The sequence below is a fragment of the Neofelis nebulosa genome, chromosome X, assembly GCF_028018385.1.
Source record: "Neofelis nebulosa isolate mNeoNeb1 chromosome X, mNeoNeb1.pri, whole genome shotgun sequence".
Lineage (NCBI taxonomy): Eukaryota > Metazoa > Chordata > Mammalia > Carnivora > Felidae > Neofelis > Neofelis nebulosa.
The window spans coordinates 10,606,573-10,631,084 of NC_080800.1; the positions used below are offsets into that span (position 1 = coordinate 10,606,573).

The following is a 24,512-nucleotide window of genomic DNA, read 5'->3' on the forward strand; positions in this document are numbered from 1 at the left end:
AACCATTTCCAGAAGGGCTCGGCCGACCCGCCCCGGGGAGCAGTGGGGCCGAGAGGGTGCTCCCAGCACCAGCGGCATCGGCATCACCTCTCAGCAGACTGGAAAATGCCAACTCCTGCAACTCACCCCCGAGCCACCGAAGCAGAAGCTCGGGGGGTGGCCCCGGCGATCCGAGCCAAACAAGCCTTTTGGGGTATCGTCACGTACGCTCCAACCGGAGAACCCCTCGAGAATCACGCGAGCTCTTTACTGTCTCCCCACCTCCACCAGAGGATTCCTGGCTTCTGGCCAAGACGGCGTAACGGGGAGCTGATTTATTCTCCTGCCTGAAACACTTAAAAAACTGGACAAAAGATAGGAAACAACGGTCTTCAAGGTACGAGACGGCAGGCTTACGCAGAACCACCCGTGGCTTACGAGTCAATTGGTAAAATAAATGCTCAGCAGAACCAAAGAACCAGGGTTCGCTCCAAAAAGAGAAACTCTTCCCCCATAACCTGGCTCTTATCTCCGTTACTGGGGTCTCTCGAAGGCCTTGTTTAACCGAAGCTGTCGGTTAAGTGGAGTAAGAGCTCCGGGCGGGGACAGCAGCACTGGGAGGAGGGAGCGGCCCGTCCACTCCTTCGTTCCATCTCATTCCACGAGTGAATATTCAATGCTCCCCAGGTGTCTCCAATGTCCCAAGCGTGGGGCTGGTGGGCTAAGATGGGCACGACACACCCTGTAACGGAGCTCACGGGCGGTGGGGGGAGAGCGACATTCACCCAATGGTTTACCCAGAAGTCCTAGGAGAGCAGACGGGGGGTGGGGGGGACACGACGTACTGAGGCTTGGGGTGGGGTGCAGCGACGGCTTCCAGAGCCTAAATACGAAGGGTGGATTTGAACTCATTTGGTAAAGGGAAAGGATAGGTGCCAGAGGGGGGCTCCGGGAAGCAGGCAGATGGCAAACAAAAGCTCTACGGTGGAAAAGGGCAGGGCGCTTTCCCAGGGATGACAGAAGCTAGAACAGAGAGGCCGGAGAGGGCAGCGGAAGGAAGGCAAGGAGGGATCTGTCGGAGCTTGACCCCTTGGGGCTTTCCAGGCTGCGTTAAAGACTCTGGACTTGATGCTCCGAATCAGGGGAAGCCACGGAGCACTTTTATCCGCAGGGAACAGGTTGGGGTCGTAAACCCTCACTGTTCCTCCAGCGAGGCGTGACCAGAACGGGGCTAGGCTTTTCGAACACACGTGAGTTCCGTTTTAGGCATGCTGAGTTTGAGGCGACTGCTTGTCACCTCAAGGGAGGCTTTCTGGTGGGCGATCGGATTCGTGGGTCTGTAAGGAGCTAAAGAGGGACGCCGTTGGCTTCTGTTGGATGGCAGCGAGAACTTTCTGAGGCCAACCAAAGCCCCGAGTGCGCCATTTATAGGTTGAAAGCAACTTAGACCCTGCGCTTTGCAGAGCGTGGTCCTTGGATGGGCAAGGTCAACCCCAGCAGGGAGCCGGGGAGAAACACAGGCTCTCACCCCACCCCCACCCCCGATCAGCAAGCCCCCAGGTGATCTGTGCACAGGCAAGTCTGAGGAGCCCACTTGTGCCAACAGTCCCATCTCCCCCATGCCGGGGGGTGGGGGGGGGGGTGCGTCCCGCTTTTGTGCGCCGTCCGTGTTGGGGGTTTTCTCCCTAAGAGGCGGCCCACCGGACCCGGCCAGAACACTCTAGCCACCTGCCAATCAAACGCAAGTTCCAGGGTCTGCAAGGAAGCAAAACAAAATGTTCCAAGTTGTTCGGCGGGCCTTCCGAAGAGTACAACGGGAGCGCCTTCTCCGAATCAGAGGACCGCGGAGCGCCGCCGAGGGAGGTGCCTGCTTCTCTTGGACGTTCCTGTAAATGCACGGACTGAGTTTTCCCAGGCTTCAAACCGGCCGTGACGTTGGGTTCAACGCGCACCAGAAAAAGCAAGGAAAGCATTTTGTGATGACTGTGATCGGCTCATGTAAAAGGCGGGGGGTGGGGGGGGGGGAACAAAACCAAAAACAAAAAAATCAAAGCTAGGGTTTCTAGCACATTTTACTAGTGATTGTCGGTGCCTCTCTCCAACCGCCCCCCCCCCCCCAAACCTCTGTTAGGTTAATAACGTCTTAAGCCTTCATTTAACCAGGCTCTGGCCAAAGAGGTTTTTAGAATTTGATTCACACAAAGACTCCAGTGTGCGTTAGCCTAAGACAGTTTAAATATAAACCATATAGTAGGGGGAAAAAAAAATACGCATCAGTGCCTCTGACTCTCAATGGCCATTTTGTCTCCAGCGTCTCTAGAACCTTTTGTGCAGAACAACAGAATAAAACACGTTTTGTCCCCGGGCTTGCGGATGGCCGTTGCCATGGCTGAGTTCATAAGAGCCCAGTGATTTGCCCCGAGTCGTCTGTGATCCTGGCTGCAGATTTAATGCTGGCTCAGAAGGAGGGACGGCAGGAACAAGGGCTCAGATTCTTCCCCAGGGAATGAGTGAGAGAGAGAGAGAGAGAGTGCGAGAGCGAGCGCGTGCGCAACACAGACTCTCTCACACACACACACACCCCAGGCCCTCTAAGCTCCGCCTTCCCTGCTACTTTACTGGTTTCCAATGAGCCAAAAAATGGAAGGAATTAACCAAGGTTTGCAACTTTGAAACAACAGGCAACCGGAAAATGGAGGCAGACAGAATCCTACTTCAGAGAAACAACACTGAATGTCAGCAGACAGAGGCCACCCTCGTTCTGAAATGGCCTGAGCAGCGGTTCTCAACAGGGGGTGGCTGTGTCCCCTAGGGGACATTCAGCACCGCCTGGAGCTATTTTTGGTTGTCCTCAGTAGTGCCAAATGTCACCAGGGCCAAGGTGGGGAAATCAAGATCGCAGGAACAAAAAAAGTATCCGTTGTTGAGATCGGTGGTTTTCCAGTAGGGACGCTTTTGTCCTCCGGGGGCCTGATGGCAGGGGGTGGAGAGGTTTTCAGTCATTGCAACCCGGAGTACACCTTTGACACGTTGTAGGTAGGAGCCAGGAACGGTGCTGAACCCCTACGTTGCAGTGCGCCACCCTCCCACCGCACACGTGCGCACGGACACACGACAGAGGATGACGGGGCATAAGACGTCAATAGCGCCAAGGGGGAGACCACCCGGCTCAAAGGTTACAAGAGCCGTCGCGGTCTGCAGCAGATTCTACCATTAAAAACAAAAAAGTCTAGGGGGCCCCTGGGTGGCTTAGCCAGTGGTTGGGGGTCTGACTTGGGCTCAGGTCATGATCTCGCGGTTCACAGGTTAGAGCCCCACGTCAGGCTCTGTGCTGACAACTCAGAGCTTGCTTCGGATTCTTTCTCTCCCTCTTTCTGCCCCTCCTCTGCTCATGCTCTGTCTCTCTCAAAAATAAATCATTAAAAAAATTTTTTTTTAAAGCCTTAAACTTTGTTTTAAAAACATAGAGCAGAAGTTCTCAAATTTTGCTGCAAGTTAGAATGGTCTGAAGAGCATTTTAAAGCCCTGATGCCCAGACTTCACCACTGACCCATGAAATCATTATTTCTGAAGGTGGGACTCAGGAACTAGGTTTTTGTCTTTTTATTTTTTTATGTTTTTTTTTTGTTGTTGTTGTTGTTTTTGGAGAGAGAAAGAATGCAAGCAGGAGAGGTGCAGAGAGAGGGACACACAGAATCCGAAGCAGGCTCCAGGCTCCCAGCTGTCAGCACAGAGCCCGACGTAGGGCTCGAACTCACGAACCTTGAGATCGTGACCTGAGCCCAAGTCGGACCCTCAACCGACTGAGCCACCCAGGTGCCCTGAGGTTTTCTCTTTTTTAAGGACACACACAAAAAAGCTCCTCAACTGATTTCAATGAGCATCCAAGCTAAGGAATAAATGTCACAGAGAAAGAGGCAGCAAACCATGGCCGATGGGCCACACTGCTCTTCCTGTGGCCTGGGAACTAATAATGTTTTTTTTTTTTTTTTTCACATTTCTAAATGACTTTTTAGATGTCAAAGAATCACATTGTCTCATTTTTTTTTTCACGACGCAAGTATATGAAATTCAAATTTCTGTGTGCATAAATAAAGTTTGATGGGAACACAGCCACATGCATCAGTTGACGGACTGTGTGTGGCTATTTTCAAGCTGCAAAGGCAGAGCTGAGTTGTTGCCACAGATATTTACCATCTGGCCCCTTACGGGAAAAGTTTGCAGAGCCCTGTTAAACAGCGGGGCCTCTCAAACTTGAATGTGCCTAGAAATTCCCTGGGGATCTCGTTAAAAATGCAGATTCCTGTAGGTCTGGGGAGAGAGGCGGTTCCTTCTTTCCTTCTGCATTTGTCACCCACTCCCCAGGTCATTCTATTCTGCGTAAGGGGGAACCGGAACCGGGGTGGGGGGGTAGGTGGGGACCAAGGCCCTGGGAGACCCGGGGACTCTTTCAGGGGGTCTGCCAGGTTAAAACTCTTTTCATCAATAGCACTAAGGTGTCAGTGTTTTTACACCTTTTGAACGGTCTGTGCGACGCAACTTTGGGGGGCAGGGGCAGAAAGCACAACGTGTGACTGCTGTGTTGAGGAAAAGTTCTCATGGAATGGAGTTGCGAGCTGAACTAGCACCCTTTTTTTTTTTTTTTTTTTGAGCATCCCTTTTTCTTGAATCAGTGACTGACAAACCATAGTTACTAAGACTTGGGTGTCTGGCAGAAATTGTCTCAAAAAAACATCCGAGTGCACTAGCCTGTCCTGTCAAAGGAAACAGTTGACGGAATCCGTTTGTTGCCAACCGATGTGGGCAACGTGCACCTGCCGTAGTCAAAGTGCCAGCTTCCCAGTGCTTCAAAGACTTCTGGATGGACTTGGTGGCCGTATTCACAAATGAGACTTTTTTGATCTGGCACAACGGAACGTGCCAGTAGTTGGAAGACCCGCACAACTCAGAGAACCAATGCTTTCCACAGGACCGACGTGCAACGTTACGCGATCACCTGAATACGGAGCCAATCGAAGTGCAAGAGAGCGCCACAGATTTTAAAGGAACAGAACACAAAAAGGTCACAGGTATGGCGTCAGAGTCCGCATTACAAACGAGCTTTAGGAATCCGCCCCCCTGGTTGGATTTTGGTGTATTATGGAAAGGCCATTAACACATTCCTCCATTCTCCAACTATATCTGCAAGAGACCAAGTTTTTCAACCAAAGCTAGTTATCCAAGATGCCTCTGGATGAGTGCCGACGCGGACAGGAAAACGCAGCTGGCTGACGGAAAGCAGAGAGTAAGGAAATGTGCAAAAATCTAACACAATAGGACCCTTCTCCCTGAAATTTTACTTTGTTTTGAAAAGTACTTCTCTTTCCTAAACACTATTTACGTTAACACGTCCTGGGTTTGTTGTTGTTATTTTAAATACATATGTCCATTTAATAATAAATGGGGTATAATTTCTAATACATAAACTATTTAGAGACATAACCCACATCACCAAAGCTTTTTTGGGGTCTGTTATTTTTAACAGTGTAAGTCAATGGGTGCGGGAGGGGGGGCTTCCTGATAAAGCACTAAACGGCAAATCACTCGAATGACCATTTGTCCCCCCCCCCCGCCCCGTTCTCTCTCGACCTTCTTAGAGTCACCGACATAAAAGTCCGACTGTACGATGCTAAGAATGTTGAAACTATTTTGAATGATGCAAAAGAATCAACAAAGTCAAGAAGCAGACACTTGCCGGTCTCTTCCTTGGCCCCTCGCGGGAACCGGCTCTGGTTTTCCTAAAGATCGCATGTGTGCTCTGTGCCTAGTTTCTAGGTGTGGGGGTGCATCACTGGGGAAGTAGACACAGAGTAGGGGAAGCGAGCTCTAAGTTCAGATGACACAGATGTGAAAAGCAGGGAGATCGGCAGGGCGTTCAAGAAACTGGAGAACTCCCCACAACAGGGAGCTATAGCAGCGGTCGACCTCCCAGACCGTCGGGGCGAGAGCATCTGTGCATTCCCAGCGGATCGCTGCTGTGTGAGAGGCACTAGGCCGGCCCTGCGCGGCCGCGGAAGGGTGGCCTGGGGGACATAAACACACGAGAAATCATTTAAGAAGGGACACCGGGAGTGAGGTAGGGACAGATAAGGAAAGGGCGATGGGGGGGGGGGGGCGGCAGAAGTGTAGACAGGCCTTGAGGAACAAGCAGATCCTGTGGTTAGGACAGGTGGACAAGCATGTCGGGAGGAGAGCAGGCCCAAGGGGACGAGGGGCGCGTGGGAGAGCTCAGGATGTGAGGACACCACGGCAGCATCGGGAAAGAAGGCGGGAAGGGAGGTGGGGCCCTTCTGCGGGAGGCCTCCCAGCCAGCCCCCCAGGCCTCATGTGCCTCACTTTGCAGGCAGCGGGGACAGAAGGCAGGTTTGGGAGCAGGCCAGTGACGCGGCCCGAGAGATGCTTGTAAGAAATTCATCCGGCCGGCTGTGTAGGCAGGACTGGAGGGGGTGCAGAGCAGCCCCTCCCCCGGTGGGTGGGGGCAGGATAGGCCTTTAATCAGAGGGCACAGCGCATGTTCAACAGAGGCAGGAAGGATGAAAACCGGACAGGGAATGGAACCATTAAGCAGCTTTTAATAAGGAAACACCAGGCCCAAAATGGCGTCACTTAGGCCAAGTCCTCAAACCAGGGGCTTAATACCTAGCCTAAGTGCTGTTTCAACCTCTCCCAGAAATGCAGTCTTAACCGCTCAGTCTGGAACTTTTTCAGTCAGCCCTGCACCAAAGAGTCTGCCACAGGGGCCTTCTCCATCCCCTGAAGAAAGATGAGGTCCTCCGCATGGTAAGACCCCTTGCTTTTCCCCCCTAAGGGAGAGGGGCCTTGACTGGAACAATGCTTCTCTTCGGCTAAAACTTTCCTGCCCTCCACCCTCTGTCTGTGGAAACCTTCCAGTTTGAACAAATATTCAGAGCCCCTCTACTTGCTAGACGGGATGCACCAATGGATTCGTGAATCATTTAACAAAACCAATTAGATCTTTAAAATTTACTCAGTTGAATTATTACTTAACACAGTCAACATCACACCACATTTTATAGGAGTGGCTTGGCGAGAAACAGTGAAAGAATTTATGCGAACAAATCGTCATAAGGGCCATTCCCGAGAATGCAAACTAATCCGGAGAGACGGAAAGCAAATCAGCGGTTATGTGGAGGGGTAACGAAGGGACCCCGGGACCCCTGCAGCTCCATGGATGTGTCACCATCTGCCTTGTGCTGCTGGTTTCACTGGCACATTCGTACGTCACACTTATCAAATAGGCCACTTTAAATGTATGCACTTTATTACGCATGTCAATTATACCTTCGAAACAGTAAAAAGACCTGCTTCTCAAGTCTGATTTTTTTTTTTTTACAAAAGATGCCAGAAAATTCGAAAGGCTGTGAATCCTCTTGGGGAGCTAAGGACTAGCAGCAAAAGGCAGGAGCCACAACCACCACTCGGTGACAGGGAAGTGAAAGGGCAATTGCCATCAGGAGAGAAGACCTTGCTCTAGCTAGAGGGGATGAAGGATGTGCTTTTTACGGCGTGTGGCAGGCGGCCTCCTAAGATACGCCCAAAGATCCCTGATCTTCACATGCCTGTGTAATTCCCTCTCCCCGCGGGCGGGCGGGAGGGACCTAGGGACTTGCTTCCCTGATGAGGTTTCCAAAGACCAGAACTTCTGTCTTGCTAGCACCTTCGCCCTCCTCCACTCACTTGCTCTAATGAAGCTGCCTGCCATGTCACGAAGGAGCCACGGGAAAGCCCGCGTGGCGAAGGACCAAGAGAGGTCTTGGGCCAACTGTCTGCGAGGGACCGAGTCCTGCCAACGAGCACAGCAGCAAGCTGGGAAGTGGATTCTTCCACGGTCGGGCCTTCAGATGAGACTGCGGCCTCGGCCAACCCTTGCGTGGCGGCCTCGTTAGAGACCCAGAGGCCACTGAGCCAAGCCCAGACTCCCGAGCTACAGAAACTGAGAGAATATATGTTGCTTCTACCAGCTAAGTTCAAGGCTAATTTGCCACTTAACAGAAGAGAACCACAGCTCTACAGCAGAATCCTTTCACACGTTAGTAAATACGGAAAGATGCCATGACGACATAAAAACGTCAAGAGGCGTTCACGTCAGATTCAGTAGCACTGTCTGCTGAGGATGTGGCGATCTGGCGTGGGGCATCTTGATGGTAAGCACGTATACAAGTTGCCTCTGGGTTTCAAGTTGCCATTTTCTTCAGAAAGGTGTTTTCTGAACTGAAATGATCCTCTGCCAAAGGTGGTATAACGAGGAGCTACTCTCCTCACCAAGGTTATGACCCTCTGTGAGTACAGCAGTGTCGCTCCAACCGCAGAGGGCACTGATTAAAACATACCAACTTCCCGGGACGCACCCCGAGGCGGACGCATCTCGGGATGGTGCAGAAGGAAACAGCTCAGAGAAGGACTTGAAAGAGACCAGAGAGGCTGAGCTTCCAGAAAGAGCCATGGTACTCTCTGAAACAGGGCTGGGCTTTAGCCTAAAGCCTGTGAACGGCGGATCCCCTCGGGGAGCAAGAATTTTGGGGGCTGGAGAGAAGAAGGAGAGGGAGTTTGAAGATCTCAGGAAAGGGAGTGATTAGCAAATCACTTGGGTGCTGCCTCCCCTAAGTAGATTAACTTTGCAACGTGGGCTAAGAATGCAAGTACTTTAAGTCAGGGGTTGGCAGGATTTCTACCCCCCGCCCTGTAAAGGGCCAGACAGCAAATATTTCTGGCCGTGCAGGGGCATGGGGTTACAACCACTCAATTCTGTTGTTGTGGCAGAAAAGCAGCCACGGACAATCTGAACGTGAACGGGTGTGGCTGGTTCTGACGTTTTACCACAAGAGTTATTCCTGGGGGGTGGGGGGGGGGGGGAAGCACTGTCCACAGAAGATTCCAGATAAAATGCAGGCATGATGATTGTCAGAGAAAGCCTCATCCCACCCAAATGACTCTCTGACACCCAGAGCTTTCTGTTTAGCACAAAAGCCATTTTATATAAGCTTCTGACAGACGTGGCAACGCGTGGGTGTGGGTGGCTTATTTGTGAGCGAGCAGAAGGGATGCCCGAAAGGACACAGCCTAGGGGGCGGGGGGGGGGGGGGCAGCCTCGAGTCTCCAGCAGCAAACTTCAGCTCCGTCCCAACCACTTCGCAGTATCTCCCGTTCGCTCTAAGGGTGGCAAAGGGTCTCAAGACACAATCCAGTTTCGTTAACTCTCAACAGAAAACACAGCACACGAGGGGTGTCATAAAGGAAGCCGAGACCAGATGTCACTGTGTTGAAAAGACTGAGAATCACTGCTTTGAGTAATCCACGTCGGTGTCCCTAAAACCAGAGGTGTCGGACGGAAAGCCCCAGACCAACATTCAATAGTGATCGATCTGCTTTGCGTCTCGGCTCCATTCGTTTGCCGCCTCTGAGCACGGTTACATAATCAGGCGCTAATCACAGGCTAAGAACATAGCTGACAAAAAAAAGAACAGTCACGAACAAGAAATTATATATATTTGGCTGACATAATCATAGTCTTTGGTAAATACACCATAAAATCATTAACTGCCGTATACGGCACATTTTTTTGGTGAAGACGCACGCAGGTGATTTGAAAATGGAATAAGTGAAGGGCACCTGGGTGGCTCAGTCAGTTGGGCGTCCGACTCCAGCTCAGGTCGTGATCTCACGGTTCGTGGGTTCGAGCCCCGCGTCGGGCTCTGTGCCGACAGCTCAGAGCCTGGAGCCTGCTTCGGATTCTGTGTCTCCCTCTCTGTCTGCCTCTCCCCTGCTCATGCTCTGTCTCTCAAAACTAAACATGAAAAGAAAATTATAGCATGAACCTAAGCTGTAATACACTTACGCTGCGTCCACTGTTAGCCTCTGCTTCAGCGGAAACACCGTGACTTACTGGAAGCCCTCGGACTGGGCCGTGTGAAGGAAGAAGGCTTCGCCAACCAGACTCTCGCGAACAGGGAGGCCCGGCCATCGGAGTCCAGCAAGCAGCACGACCACACCGCGGGTTACAGGGGACACCCAACTGCAGAGCCTCGACGGTGTCCGCAAAAAAGATTAAGGTTCTTTTCCCCCCTTGAAATATGGTTCAAGGGTATTCAGTGAAGACCCCACATTTGGCGGCCTGACAGCCCCAGGTTAGGAAAGAGCGACACCCCACAGCGACCCACACCCAATGGCACTTCCCGGCACGGGGGCTTCCTGCTCGACTCTCAGAGCAACACCCACATCCCCCCCCCACCCCCCACGCTCTCCCCATACCGTCCAGAGTGAGTAGTTCCTACGTGAGAGGGCTCTCTCTCTCCACTTCCAGAACGATCTACGGCCGGCCGTCTGAAACCAAGTATCAGAACAGTTTGGAGTGGGGAGCCAGGCAGAGAGGGAAGCGGTGATGGGCAGAGGGGGCGGTCCTGCTGCTCGGCTATCAGACGGAAGGCTGAGGAGTCATCCCTGGTCCACCTGCTGATAGCGGTGAAGGACCAGCCTCCTGCAAGTCGCCGGACTGTATTCAAGAAGGTGAGGAGGGACATTTGAGAATTTCTCCCAAGCTCCCGGTAACCTTCTCCTCGCCCTCTCTTGGCCACAAGGAAAGAAACCTTTCCAGCTTTCCCTGCCCCTCCCCCACTCTCCTTCAGCAAGAGTTTCAACAAAGGAGTGAGAGATCAAAGGCCACTGTCCCTGCAAGGAGCCAGGACTCGGTGCCTTAATGACCACATCTCCATAAACACAGAGGGAAGGACTCCCTGAAGCCATTCTCAGCCTTTTCCAGAGAGAGAGATTTCTAGATCTCTTGAGGATAAAATCCCTTCGATTCCTTCCCAGTTCTCCCTTCTTACTCTGAGCCTTCCTCTAAATTATTGCTTCTCTTGGGGCGCCCGGATGACTCGCTCGGTCGAGCATCCGACTCTCGCTGTAGGCTGAAACCGTAGTTCAGGGGATCGAGCCCCCGCATCAGGTTCTGTGCCGACAGCGTGCAGCCTGCTGGGGATTTTCTCTCCCCCTCTCTCTGCCCCTGCCCTGCTTGCTTGCTCTCTCTCTCTCTCTTAAAATAAACAAACATCTAAAAGGAAGTCAATTAAAAAAAAAAGAAATTAGTGCTTCTCAACCTTAATGTGCGTTGGAACCATCTGGAAGTCTTGTTGAAATGCAAATCGTGAGCCGGCAGGTTTAGACTGGGGCCTGTGACTGCATTTGTCATAAGCTTCCAGGTGATGCCAATTCTGCGGGTCCACAGATCACCCTTTTCTAGCAGACGATTTCCCTCCTCTCAGACCCCACTCTGAAGCCTGCCATCGCACACCTGACAACAGCAGCCTCCAGTATTCCCTACACGTCAAGCACGACATTCCATCGAAGGCAGGCACGTCATTGAGTATTCCTTCTACTGCCACCAGCCCAGGCCCCCGGGCAGCATCACCGGGGATGGTCCATGCGGCCACCACCCTCGGATTTCCGGCCGGCCTGGAGAACATGTGGATATCACCTGGCCAAAGCAGTTACGAGATGAAAAAGAAGAAAAAAGAAACCGATGGCAAAGGTTAGTCATCCAAGTCCCCAAAATGTAATTCTACTGGGAAGTTACGCCAGAAACGAGGAACATCAAAGGATCAAGGTTTGCAAAGCAAAGGGGAACCACTTGGACTTTTCTAAAGGGGAATAAGTGAGTTGGGGTTAGGAGGGGGAGGGGTCACGGCTCTAAGAGCTGCGTAGGTGGGAGAGGCGTCTTCCTTTGGCAAAGATCTGCTCAGCCTCTCTCAAACCTCCCCCCCCCCCCACTGGAAAGAAACGAGAACTCTGGAAAAAAAAAAAAAAAACCACCAGAGCCATATGGAATTCTCTATTTTTTCCCTCACACCATCTGGTTTGGGATCTAAGTACAGAATGGCAACTGCGATGATTTAAGAGCCAACGAAATCTCCAAGCAACTGGGAAGGCGCTAACGTGGCTGGGCTCGGTCCCCTCACTCCGGGGCCCCAGCTGCCTTCTTCGTACCTTGCTGCGTAAGGTCTGTGCGGCTGGCTCCGGCCACGCACGGTGCCCGGTGTGGGTGCCACAGAGGCGTATTTGTTCCAATTATTTTAGCCAGTACACAAAAAGGGAAAACTGCGTGCGGGGAAAGGCCGTCACAGGGTCTGGGAAGATGATTCTCTACACCGAGTTCAGTTTCCTCCTGCTTAGACGAGAGCCTGCCTGTTCACGGAATTCTCACCTGTTAAGTGCCACCAGCAATGGGACACTATCAAGAGTTCGACATGTCTCATCGTACTGTTCCAGAATCTCCCAAACCCCGAAAGCGAAGGACTTGGGGTTCTTGTGTGGCTCATCTGGCCACAAGACCTGTTCCGATCTGAACTTGGTGACCAAATCTGACCTGAACGGGCGACGGGCGAGCGACTGTTCACAGGATCCACGTGCCAGACTTGGGCTCTCTAGGGAGACGAGCGTGCTGGGCCTGTGGGAGCGCCCAGGCCTCGCTGGAACAGCGTGCAGCACACGGGGTGTGCACCCAGTTACCTACCCAAATACCCCCCCCCCCCCGTGCCCTGTGCGCATCTCATGGTGCTGGGTTGGGGGTGGCTTTTTAACAAGAGTTTGAGATAGATACAGTTCACCTACACAAGTCGCCTGTCTTAAGTGCACAATTCAACGGCTCTGAGTGAATTCACAGAGTTGTACAGCCATCAGTAGAGCGTAACTTTAAAACATTCCCGTGACTCCCCAAATCCTCAGCTGCTGCCCACTCCCCCTCTCCTCCAGCCTCTGGCAAACACGAACCCACCTTCTGTCTCTCTGCATTCACCAATTCTGGAAACTTAACATAAATGGAATCAGACAAGAGTTGGTCGCTTACATCTGGCTTCTTGTACTTAGCATGTTTCTGAGATTCATCCATGTTGTCGTATATCAACATTTATCCCATCGTACTGCTGAGTAGCATTCCGCTATGGATATATCATGTCTGACAGCACTTTTTAAAATATTTCTTTATTTTGTGAGAGAGAGAGAGAGAGAGAGAGAGAGAGAGAGAGACAGAGACATGCAGAGAGAGAGGGAGACAGAGAATCCCAAGCAGGCTCTGCACTGTCAGTGCAGAGCCAGTCGCGGGGCTCGATCTCACAAACCGTCTAACGGGAATTCTTAAATCAAGATCCCAGAACCCTCTCCATTCTTTAAAGGATCTAGAAGAACAAACGTCTGACGTGACTTCTTGCCCGCTCTTCCTAACTGGCACTGCGAGTGCGCACGCATGTGCACACATATACACACACACACACACACACACACACACACACAGCTGGTGCCTGACAGTCACATGTCAGAATAAGGAATGCGTAATTCAAGATGTACAATTAAACCCAATGTCATGTTTCGTGTTAATTAACCTGAAGCCACAATTTAGGTTTCAAACAAAAAAGTTCTATTCAATTAACTAGAGGCGTTACGACTCCGTAACTCAATGCGTGTCTTACACTCTACGTCAGGGCTGCTCCTTCTCCAGTTGGAGACCCCACCCTGTGGCTCCTGACCGGTTCCCGAAGAAACACGCGGTACAAGGACTTGGGAGGACAAAGATGACTGTTGTCGGGTTGATCTGATCCACCACCGTCCCTTTTGATCCGCGTCTTAAGTAACTTGAAGTCACGGGAGTTTTAGCTGACCGAGCTGGGTTAATAAGACCTGTGTAGACTTTGGGAACATGGAGGGCAGGTGTTCACACCGCTCACTGTTCTCCCTGCTTCTGGACCCCCACGTGTCCCTCCAACCTGGCACCTTGCAGTTCTGCAAGACTAGCATTCCTTGAGAGCAAGGAAATGGGAAACCAGGCCCAACAGACCTACCTGATGGGATCAAGCACACAGTTATCCGATCCTCGTGTCACGGGCTTGCATTTTTCCTTGTCAGAGACAATGACTGATGTTCAGACAGAGCGCTCCAAAGCAGTGGGGCCAGGAGGCCCACTGGGGACCCTCATGGTACTCTCGGAGCCAAGGCTCCTGGAGCGTCCCGGCCCCGGTCTTGGTGCCATGGAGGACACACGTGCCACAGACCTCGCCCCGCCCCCCCCCCCCCACCCCTTATGGGTTCAGACATTGGAAATTTCGGAGGTAACCCAAAGGTTTATGTCATTGCACACTGCTCCCTTTGAGAAGAGGAGGGGAGGGCGAGGACAGGGGAAGGAGGGAGAAGAAAGAGGCAAAAGATGGGGTGGAATGGAGAGGAGGAGAGAAAAACAAAAGATGATGACAAAAATTTTAAAGGGCCAATTCCACCCGCGCCCCTGGGAACAAATTAACGCATCAAACACAACATGAAATATCACCACACTGAAAATGCCATCACAAATATTAAGGGTAACAGTTGACTTGCTATTAGAATTCACCCCGAGGCTGTATTTACCTGGACTGCTCAAGGGGCTAGCCCTGTCCCCCAGGGTTGGCACGGGATGATACTGGTGGTTCTTTGAGCCTGGGTACATCCAGTGGTACCTGCCAATTTCCATTTCAGCTCTGCTGTTCACTGCCAATTTCAGGTGGCAAAGAGTCAGTGTCTCTATCTCCGGCAAAGATTATTTATCAGCATTTATTCTGTCACCATAGAGTTAAAAGGAAACGGGGCGTCTTTTCAAAAAAGGCTACTGAAATGCAACTTTTCCGTACCGTCTCATCAACCAGGCAGGCTGAATCGAGACCGTGGGGAGGCTCCTCCGTTCTTGAAGTTTGCACAGCTCCGCAAAATTGCCTTTCTCCTCCCTTACTGTCGCCATTGCCCCCCCGCCCCCCGCCGCCCACCCCCAAAAGGCTCACTTTGGACAGACACTATTCCTGACACAGAGTAGGCTGCTGGCAACTCTTAGTTGAATCACAACCTTGAAACCCCTAACAGCTCATGAGGACAGCTCTGGCCGGTTTCTGTCTGAGAATCCCACAAAACCTCTCGAGGGATTACGCCCTGTGGGGTGCCACAGATAGTTAAGGATAAAAAATGATTCTGATGTTGACGTGGGCAATTATTCCATCAGAAGATCAGGTTATAATGCTCCATTTGGCCCCTGCGAGTGCTGGGGGTAAGGCCTGAGGAGACGGCCACGTGATGAGGCAACCAAGCCCGACCGGGTGCGCTCAAGACCTCACAAAGCCTGGGGCGCCTGGGTGGCTCAGTCGGTTGAGTGGCCGACTTCGGCTCAGGTCACGATCTCACGGTCCGTGAGTTCGAGCCCCGCATCGGGCTCTGGGCTGATGGCTCAGAGCCTGGAGCCTGCTTCCGATTCTGTGTCTCCCTCTCTCTCTGACCCTCCCCCGTTCATGCTCTGTCTCTCTCGGTCTCAAAAATAAATAAATGTTAAAAAAAAAAAAAAAAAAAAAGACCTCACAAAGCCTGGACGAGACCCCGGCTGCACCCGGCACGATCTCCGAAAACTCTCAAGGTTCTTTCCGACTAGGAAGGGGAGGCTTTTCTAGGTGGTGTTTTAAAGGAAGCCTTTTTGGGGGCGCCTCGGTGGCTCAGTCGGTTGAGCGTACAACTTCAGCTCTGGTCATGATCTCAAGGTTCGTGAGTTTGAACCCCACACCGGGCTCTCTGCTGTCAGCACAGAGCCTGCTTCGGATCCTCTGTCTCCCTCTCTCTCTGCCCCTCCCCTGCTTATGCGCTCTCTCAATAAACATTAAAAAAAAAAAAACAATTTAAAGAAAGGTGGCTTCAAGGTAAAGCAGAATTGTCTTTTCAGAGACATTTGAAGACATTTTAGGGGGAAAATGGTGCTAGGGAAAGATCAGAACTCACGATGAAACTACGTGCTGCTGTTTGTGTTGTCAATAATGGGGAGGGCAGCTCGCACGCGCGGTGCTCGTGATGCACCGCCATCGTGTAAAGCACGCTGCACTTGTTACTTCAATAATCCAAGGTCTGCTATCTGCCACAGCCATCCTATGAAATCAGTACTCTTATTACTCTGTCTTTATAAATGGAGAAACCGAGGATGGGGAGAAGGGAAGTCACGTGCCCACGATCATGCAGCCAGGGGTGAAGGAGCCTGGGAATGAACCCGGGCCATCGGACTAGAGAGGGGACACGTGTGAAACCTCCAGATTACCCTGCTGCATGGCCTCTGCATTTGCTACAAGCTTCTACTCTTGCCAAGGCAGCGGTTAGCTCAACAAGAGGTTTTCTGAGGTCCGCGTGGAGGTGAGTCGTGCTTCTGTGCCTCCGAAAGAAACGTCTCAGGTCCCAAGTTCCTGAGGTGATTTCAGGGCTCTGAAAAGGACTTAACTCTCCACTTTCCCTGGGTTTAGACTCTTGCCTTACTGCTCAGGAGCTTCCCGCTCAGATGTGGGTTGTGCTACATACTCCAAAAGCAAAGAAACCCAGTGGGGCTGGTGGAAAGAACCAGAAGCAGGTCAAGTGTCTGTGAGCCCTTCGCATTGACCTCAAGCAAGACGATCCCAAGTAGTTCGATCACTTTTGACCGGAAAAATGCTTCGTCGTCCTCTAAAAAAAATTCTCTCCATGCCCAACACACAGTAGGCGCCTACAAATAAATGAATGAGTTATTTGGCTGAAAGCGAGGCAGCACCCTGGGACCCCGTGGGTCCAGAAATGGACCTCCGGGCCGCCCAGCACACTGACCTCACCCAAGCCAGGCCATGCGATTCCCTGAACCTCTGTGCCCTAAGTTTGTGTTTCCTGAGCCAAAACATGGCGGCCACGCCAGACACGCTGAATTCAGCATAAAAATACTACCGCTCCAGCAGATGTGGAGACAGGATCAGCAAGTGGATGGCTTTTTTCCAATACTTCTGGGAAGGCCTTTCTCCAACAGTAAATCTTTAGATATGGAAGAAAAGAAAATCATGTCTCTTTTGTACATGTGAGCCAAACTTAACGACATTTAACATGAAACTAGTTCTACAATTGCAAAGAGCACGGTATACGTTGTTTTGCTTAAAAGGACAGGGTCCCCGGCCTTGGAAGGGGGTCACGGGATCGCAAGGAGAAGCCTCTGCGTGAATGGCCTATTACAACACCGTCGATGCCAGGCAATTGGCAAGAGTTGGGAATATATACCCACACGCCAGGGAGATCCTGGCTTCTGGCCTACGGAGGGGAGGCTGCAAACGTTCCCCTTAGAGAGTAGAAGATCGAGATGGGCAGGCGATCACTCTAGATTGTTGAAGAAGCACACGAAAGACTGTGACATCTGAGACACAATGTATAGTTGGGGCTGATGGGAGCGGTTGTGGCTGATGGCGATAGTCACAACTGTGGCTGGTTGTCACCAAAGGTGGGTATGAAACAAACAATGGGCAATTGAGGAAAGGAAAACAGAACAATGCCTTGTGCTCTCTCTTTTTTTTTTTTTTTCAATGTACTTAGATAATGTGATTGATTTATGTGACAAGGCTGAATAACTGAACTGCAGACTGGTATCCTTTTTAAGCATCTACGAAATTATCACTGGAAGCAACTAAGGGACAAAGACTGAGCTTCCTAGAAAGACCACAGTCCCTAGGCAAGGTCTTTGAAAGCTCTGTCATCCTTCATTTTTAGGTATTATTTAAAATAGTCAAGGAAAGCTACAACCACACTACAAAATATGGCGGAGGTCAGCAAACGACAGCCACCTGTTTTTGTAAATAAAGTTTTATTGGAACATAGCCACATTTATTGGTTTACTATCCATGGCTGTTTCATGCTACAGTGGTAGATTTGAGTAGCTACCGCAGAGACCGTGTGGCCTACAAAGCCTAAAATATTTACCCTCTGGACCTTTATGGATGAAGCGTGCTGACCCCGGATATGGAACATGGCCAGTAAGGCTTGAATACAGAAAGAAGTTAATGCAATCAATCAAATCAGCCTCCAGAAGAGGAAAGGACTTTATTTTCCCTTTATATGTTTTCTTTCTTTCTTTTTCTTTTTTCTTTTTTTTTTTTTTTTTTGAAAAGAAACATCACTGGGCTGGCTAAGGATGAAAAGTTCTCCTCCCTGGTACTGTTGCCTGCTATTTAATCTGCCACCGATCGGCAAAATTATGATGAAAACCAAGACTCTAGGACACATAATGGTCCCTAAGATGACTTAGCACCCTTCTCTGACGTGAGCTGGGAGGACAGAAGACGAGCGATGTTTCAAAGGAGGATGTTATTAAGTGAATAAATCAACAAATGAATGAACCACCAGGTCCATTTGTGAAGCACAGACTGCAGCCTCCGTTGCTTAAAAGCCAGTGTGCGTCACCTTCTTCGTCTGTCCCACAGCCACCCCTCTTCCTGGCCAACCATCTCACGGGGTTGTACGTTTGGTTCCAAGGAGAAAAAAGCAAGAGGGTGTCTCTGGAACAATCTAATTCAGCGCCAGTCCCAGGAAGGGAAAATTTCCTGTGGGGGGACGCTCGCTGGCTACCTGCTCACAGTGATGTTCTCAGGTGCATCACTGCTAACAAGTCACTTTACCAGGATTATTTACATTGACTCGTAGTCTCAAGTAACAGGAAAGGGCAATTTGTCACATTACAACCTGAACCGCAAGATTTCCACTCAATTTCAAGGAAGGCAAATGTGGAATTTCCAGAAATGGGTCAGAATTCTTTTTCTGGTGAAATTGCAAGGCCAAGGCTTGAAAAATATGCCCATGGAAACGACAATATAAAAGCAGGAGATGCACCACATGGCCGAGATCTTCTCCGCCCTTAAGTTGTCTAAAAAAAAAAAATAATAATAATAAAGCCTGCTTTTCTCTACAGCCTACTCCCCAGACACCCTGTCTTCAAACGTCCTCCTTGGCAGGTTCTTAAAAGGGGAAAACTGCACCTAAAACTTTCTCTGTACCATATTCATATAATTAAATGTCAAGAAAAAAAAATCTCAAAATCTAATCATTTATAGATCACCACGAAGAGTGTAACGTGTCAAATGTGTCCCTCGGGGACTTTAGCACGCAGGCCATATATTCTATAAGAGTGCTTCTCTTCCCAGACAAAAAGGAAGAGGGCCCAAAGGGTACGCGCTTAAATTAAAGCAACAAAAACCAAACCGAGACACGTAAGGCATTACATCGATGCGATCAAAACATTTAAATGGATGCGTTCATTTTCTACACAAGCCAGCAATTCGAATTCGTGCCTCACTCTGCTTTACGTCCTAGAATTTGTTGTTAATTACGCATCATTTCCGATTCGCTGCGTTTTCCTTCCTAGGTGGTCTGAGGTGTGGGACTCTCAAAATCATTTCAGCCGTGATTCCCGGCGCTTAACTAGCCCGACTCTAATTGTTTCAGTAGACTCCAATTTCCTACATGTAATCAAAGAATTTGCATCACAGATTTTTTTTCTGCACAATACGGCAATTGATTCGATTGTTTTTCTACCCCTTGATTGAGTGCTCCCAGCAATTCCAGATGCACTGGTCTTCACAAATGAATTGATATCAAGTAATACTCCACAGAAATAAATAGAAACATAGCTCTCCCTGTCTTCATTATTGAGGCCCATGATCTAGTGTCTTTGATTCTGTCTTATTCATTTCCTCTACTTATTCCATTTCAGCGATTCTGTTTACTCAGTCCTCATACTTGGATTTAATTTAATGCTTCCAATGTAAAAACGGTTATTTGTAATAACCTGGCATTCCTTACGTCCATCTGACAAGACCCGCTTGCTTTCCTTAAAAATTTCTGGAGATCACTAAATACCTCTTGGGAAAGCTGACCTCCCAGAAGTGTTCTGCGGCAAAAGCAAGAAGGCGGTTTCAAAAACATGTATGCTTTTTTTTTTTTTTTTGGATTTAGATGATTATTGTTTAAAATTGGAACACGGTCATTCTGATTTAAAGACACAGCTCCCTTTGTCCTGCCGAAGGAAGGGAGGCCAGCTAAAAAAGGCGAGGTCAATTTATAAAGCTAAGTTTAATTTATATTCTTAACAATAATCCAAATAATTCTCCGAAGCGACACTGCCTAAGCTACTGGGTACTAGCCATTGGGCAATAACACCCCAAGTTAAGAGGCAGGTCTGGTCCCTAGCACTAACTACTGAAAGCAAACGGGAAAGAAGGAACGGTGGGGGGGGGGGGGGGGGGGGGAATAGACGTGCATGAAAAACTCTGTGGGGAGTGACAAAATGCATAGGATTAAATTTCGTAAATTAAATCCCTTGCTGCTAGGCTTAAATGAACCCCCCCCTAAAAAAACCCAGATCCACCAGCTCAAGAATTATATAATGCATTCTCCAATTACCTCAGAATTTTACATGTATATTTCAAGGAAGTCAACATTTGTCTTATAAAATTCAAATTAAATCTGAAGGAACACTAGAGTGACAAGCGGGCAGAAACATTTCTGTCAACTTCGTGTGTGTGTGTGTGTGTGTGTGCGTGCGCGCACGCACCTAGAATGACAATGGGCGAGCAAACTGGAAAATGACAAAGGTGATACTTGTGTGGGTTTTGACTTGGGTGCAGCTGGCATATGAACTTGTTCGTCTACACAAAGATCAGTAGCTAAGCCATCCTCCAAATCAGCATTTATGGCGGGTCACAGAGCGATCGCAACCCCTGGGGGTGCTGGCCAAACACCTGACCTGGCCGGTATTCTCACTCGAGCCCATACTATACGTGTGACGAGACCTCATGTTAACCTGGCACTTGTGAACTGCCTCTGCAGCCAGTGTCTGTCAATTTTGGCAATTTTTAGAGTTCCTCCAGGAATTATCTTTTGCTTCTAGTTTTGTCTCTAAAACCATAGCTAACTAACGAGTTTTCACATACAGACAGCCAATCGATGTAGTGCAGCCTGCAGATTTGGTATTAAATAGTATGTAACTGACGTAAAGTGTCAGCAGTCCATGAAGACTCAACGAGGGGGAGAAACACGGTTGTGTAGTGAGGATTTTGTATTGGGTGTACGCTCCTCGTTTGCTTTTGCGGAGAAAAAAAAGAAAGGTATGTTTTTGCGGAGGCCGTGATGGTTTTATTAATGGCTTATCAATGGTTAATTTGGTTTCTCAATATGGCAAACCCAGTATGAACAAAAAGCATGCACGAGATGAAGTCATCTACTCTCGGAGAAACGTTGCTATAAACTCTGAGAGACTTCCTCACAACAATGCTGTTACGTTATCATGCCCCCCTGAACTTCATCTCCAGTCGTCACGGAAATGAATCTTTTACTTTTATCTCCATTCCTCAAGCTTCATAAATACTCCCAGGAGCTTCTCTGATGGCTGTTTGGTCCTCCTATAAATTAAAAATCTATACGAGACCAGGCACGGCTTTTGTTTGTTTGTTTTGTTGGTGAGGGCGGGTAGGTTTCATGCAGAGATCGAATCAAACTACCAATTTTAAAATCAAAACGCTCCGTACCTAATGCCACTGAGTGACGCGGTGAAGAACGGCTGCAATGGCAAATTTCACGCGGTGCCTATTTTATCTAAACTTTGAAATTTACTTCAAAAATGAAACTGCTCCGTTTTTAGGATACATCGTCTATTAAAGTACCCTTTCCAGAAGCAGTTCCATAGAAATTATAAACAGGCAGCCTGTAGCCAAGCCTGCTGTCAGACAGAGTCCAACTGACATATCCATAAGCACAACAGAGTTGTGCTCTCGCCCTGGAAAATCACTACTGCTTAGCGAGTGTCGGTGGACCCAGGGCCACGGGGGATAACCTGAGCGTGAAGGCTGGTGATACGAGAGCCACCGCAGGTGTAGAATGGGGTATCCTTCAGGGGAGCCTGTAAGTTTGGGTGAGGGAGACAGGTGAACGCATCTCACCGCATTGTAATTTAACGGTGGCTGAGCTGACGCCATGGGGTCTCACACCTGACATCAGTTTCCATCTAGCAAAAGACAGATTAATTTTAGCTCCTATTTTCTGCCATTTTCTTACCGCAGAACACTTGTTTCTCTCGAAAAGCCCTTCCCTGTGTCAACATCGTGATGACATTCCCCTCAAGGGGACAAGACCTTTCCCAGTTCCCCTCCGCCCCTTTCCATCAGCACTAGGCGACAGAGCTGACGTCTCCTCTCTGAAGCTCCAACTGTCAAGGGTTATTACGTGTCACAGTCAGGAAAGAACAATCATATTCAATAAGAAAATCAGAAAATGTCCCAAATCACTATGGCATCAGCGGAACCCAAGCATATTTAGTACGTGTGCCCCTCCAGTTCGTCCTCGGCATAAGCAGAAAACAACGCATTTTGTGTCCCCGCACTATTACATGCAGAACGTGGGACCTAAGTTATGACTCATTCGATTAATGAAAAAGACAAAAAGACCATTTCCCCCATCCAGCTACCCAGGGTGACAAACTGAGGACATCCTTCTGGGAAATCCCATATGGGGCAGGAAGATCTGGAACACGAATGGGCAGAAGAAAGGCTGCTCTATGAATTTAACCTCAGCCTGGAGGACAAAAAAAAAAAAACAAAAAAACCCCCACCAAACCCACCCGAAAGCAAGACCATGCCAGAGGGATTGTTTCGGAACTATTGTACAAGAGACCCAAAACCGGGCTACCCCTCTCCAAGCACCCCCAGTGAAAAGCTTGAAACCGGCTATTGTCGGAGCGCTGGGTACCTTTTCTCTCTTGGCTTTGTTCAGTATTTTCCTCGGCTGCAGTTTCCATGGCTGGCTTCATACCATCCACCAAAAATGCTTTTCCCCGCTCCCCCGACACACACTCTTCCCCTCCTCTTCCTTTTCTCCTGGACTCCCCCTCCGCCTCTTATTTACACCGCGTGATTGAGAGGCTCTGTTCTCACTACAGTGGATTACAGTCCCTTCCAAGATGCAACGGACGCGTCAGCGGCAGCTTCCCTCTGCCTACTGGTCCAGAGCCACAGCTGCCAAGGAGCCGGCGGCCACACGTCAGCGAGGATCCCAGTTATAACGCGGCCGTCCTGCGCGCCGGCCCGTCCCACTGCGGCTCCCGGGGGACAGCCGCGCCCCCGCCCCCCGCCCGCGCCCCCCAGCCACCGGCCAACTGCGCCCGCTGAATGCTAATCAGCTCTCCCAGGGCAGAAGAACACATTTGTGACATCAGAGGACGGGATGCGGAGGAGAAGGGAGAGAGCCCCCTCCCACCATGTGACTCAGCGGGGTCGGGACGTGTGCTCTCTTGGGAGAATGCGGGCCTTCCACCGCAAAGTCCTTCCTGGGGGCGGGGGGGGGGGGACCCCTTTATGGGGCATCACAGTTTGAGTCAAGTTCATTTACCCAGACCCCGGCAGAATACACTCAGAGGACTAGCCCATGGTCTCTATTTTACTTGCTTTCTTTCCTATTTGTCTTCCATGCAGTCTCTAACTAGCTAGCTAGATTTGCAAAATATATATAATAATATTAATATATGATACAATTATGTATTACATATATTACAGTATATACATATATTATATATATATATTAAAGACAGAAAAATACATCAGAGGGAAGAAAACCAGAAACGTGGATTCGACAATAGTTGTATGCAATCTGGCATTAGAATTCTAATCTGTTCTCTGTCTGTAACTAACATACGAGGCAGTAAGAGACACGTTAGCTCAAGCCCAATTCATAACAAGGTTTCCTTCCCTCCATATTTAAAAGCCTAACATGCCACAAGCCTATCTGGCTGACATTCTGGTGGCTTCTTGGAATGAAAATGGAAATACAATGGTTTTTCTTACTGGACGTGATCATTTCTACATAGAGCTGTATTCATTAGAACCTCTCCCTCAAAGTCAAAAGGGTGTTTTCAAGAGCATTCTAAATGTTCGGCATAAAGGCTATTATTGTGCCAATAATGACTGACTGCCGGTTTCACAAGCCTTCTTACGTACCCAGATACTATGGGACCACAGTTCTCAGCCCATCCAAGCATATAAAAGCCTTTATCACGGTCATAAGCCGTATGTTTCCAAGCATCGCTGGTTTCTGTACCATGATTTAAACATTTGATTGACCCACTTACGTTCACCGTCTCTATTAAAGATCTTTCTAGAAGCTCAAGTCAACTAGAGGGATGAATACTGAAAACCACAGGGTGAAGGCTTCCCTGACCGAGAAGAGCCTGCCAGTTGGTTGGGTTGAGCACCCACCTTAGAAGCAAACTTAAAGCCAAGTCAGAGGCCATTGTCTCCAGGAAAAAAAAAAAAAATCTCTTCCCAGGTTTGATGCTTTGTCACTCAATACTTAAGAAAAAAACGTGTAAGATCCAGAATGGAAATCCTCCCACACCCTGATCTTTCAATGCCTTCGTTTTAGATAATCCCCAAAGCCTTCTACATTCAATACCCCTGGCCCCCCGGTGAGCCAGAAAAGATTTTGAAAACCAGTTTGGCCTGTTCCAACATTTTCTTTTAATTTTACTTCTCATTTTTCACATTAACCATCCTCCTAGAAGTCCACACCCACAATCAACAATGCTTTTAAATTATGGCCCCAGACAATTTTATTGTCTCATGGCGAGAGAAGTGAGAAGCACGGCAGCCTACAATTTCAGACCTTCAAAA

The 24,512-nt window shown here is 49.5% G+C and overlaps 1 protein-coding gene across 6 annotated transcripts in view; it reads right to left on the bottom strand.

Moving 5' to 3' along the window:
- The window catches only part of GPM6B (glycoprotein M6B), a 147,535-nt gene that overhangs the window by 17,211 nt on the left and 105,812 nt on the right, over positions 1-24,512 (bottom strand). The window contains exons 1-2 of one of the 6 annotated variants that reach the window (XM_058714355.1): positions 22,597-22,894; positions 14,425-14,544 (exon numbers count right to left, since the gene is read on the bottom strand). The exons of 2 other annotated variants lie outside the window; for them this stretch is intronic. In XM_058714355.1, coding sequence (XP_058570338.1) covers positions 14,425-14,544; positions 22,597-22,657 — 181 coding nt within the window. In that variant the 5' untranslated portion in view covers positions 22,658-22,894. Of the gene's footprint in view, positions 1-14,424; positions 14,545-22,596; positions 22,895-24,512 lie in introns of those variants that run through there. 3 more of the 6 variants (XM_058714356.1, XM_058714357.1, XM_058714359.1) reach the window with 3 other exon arrangements.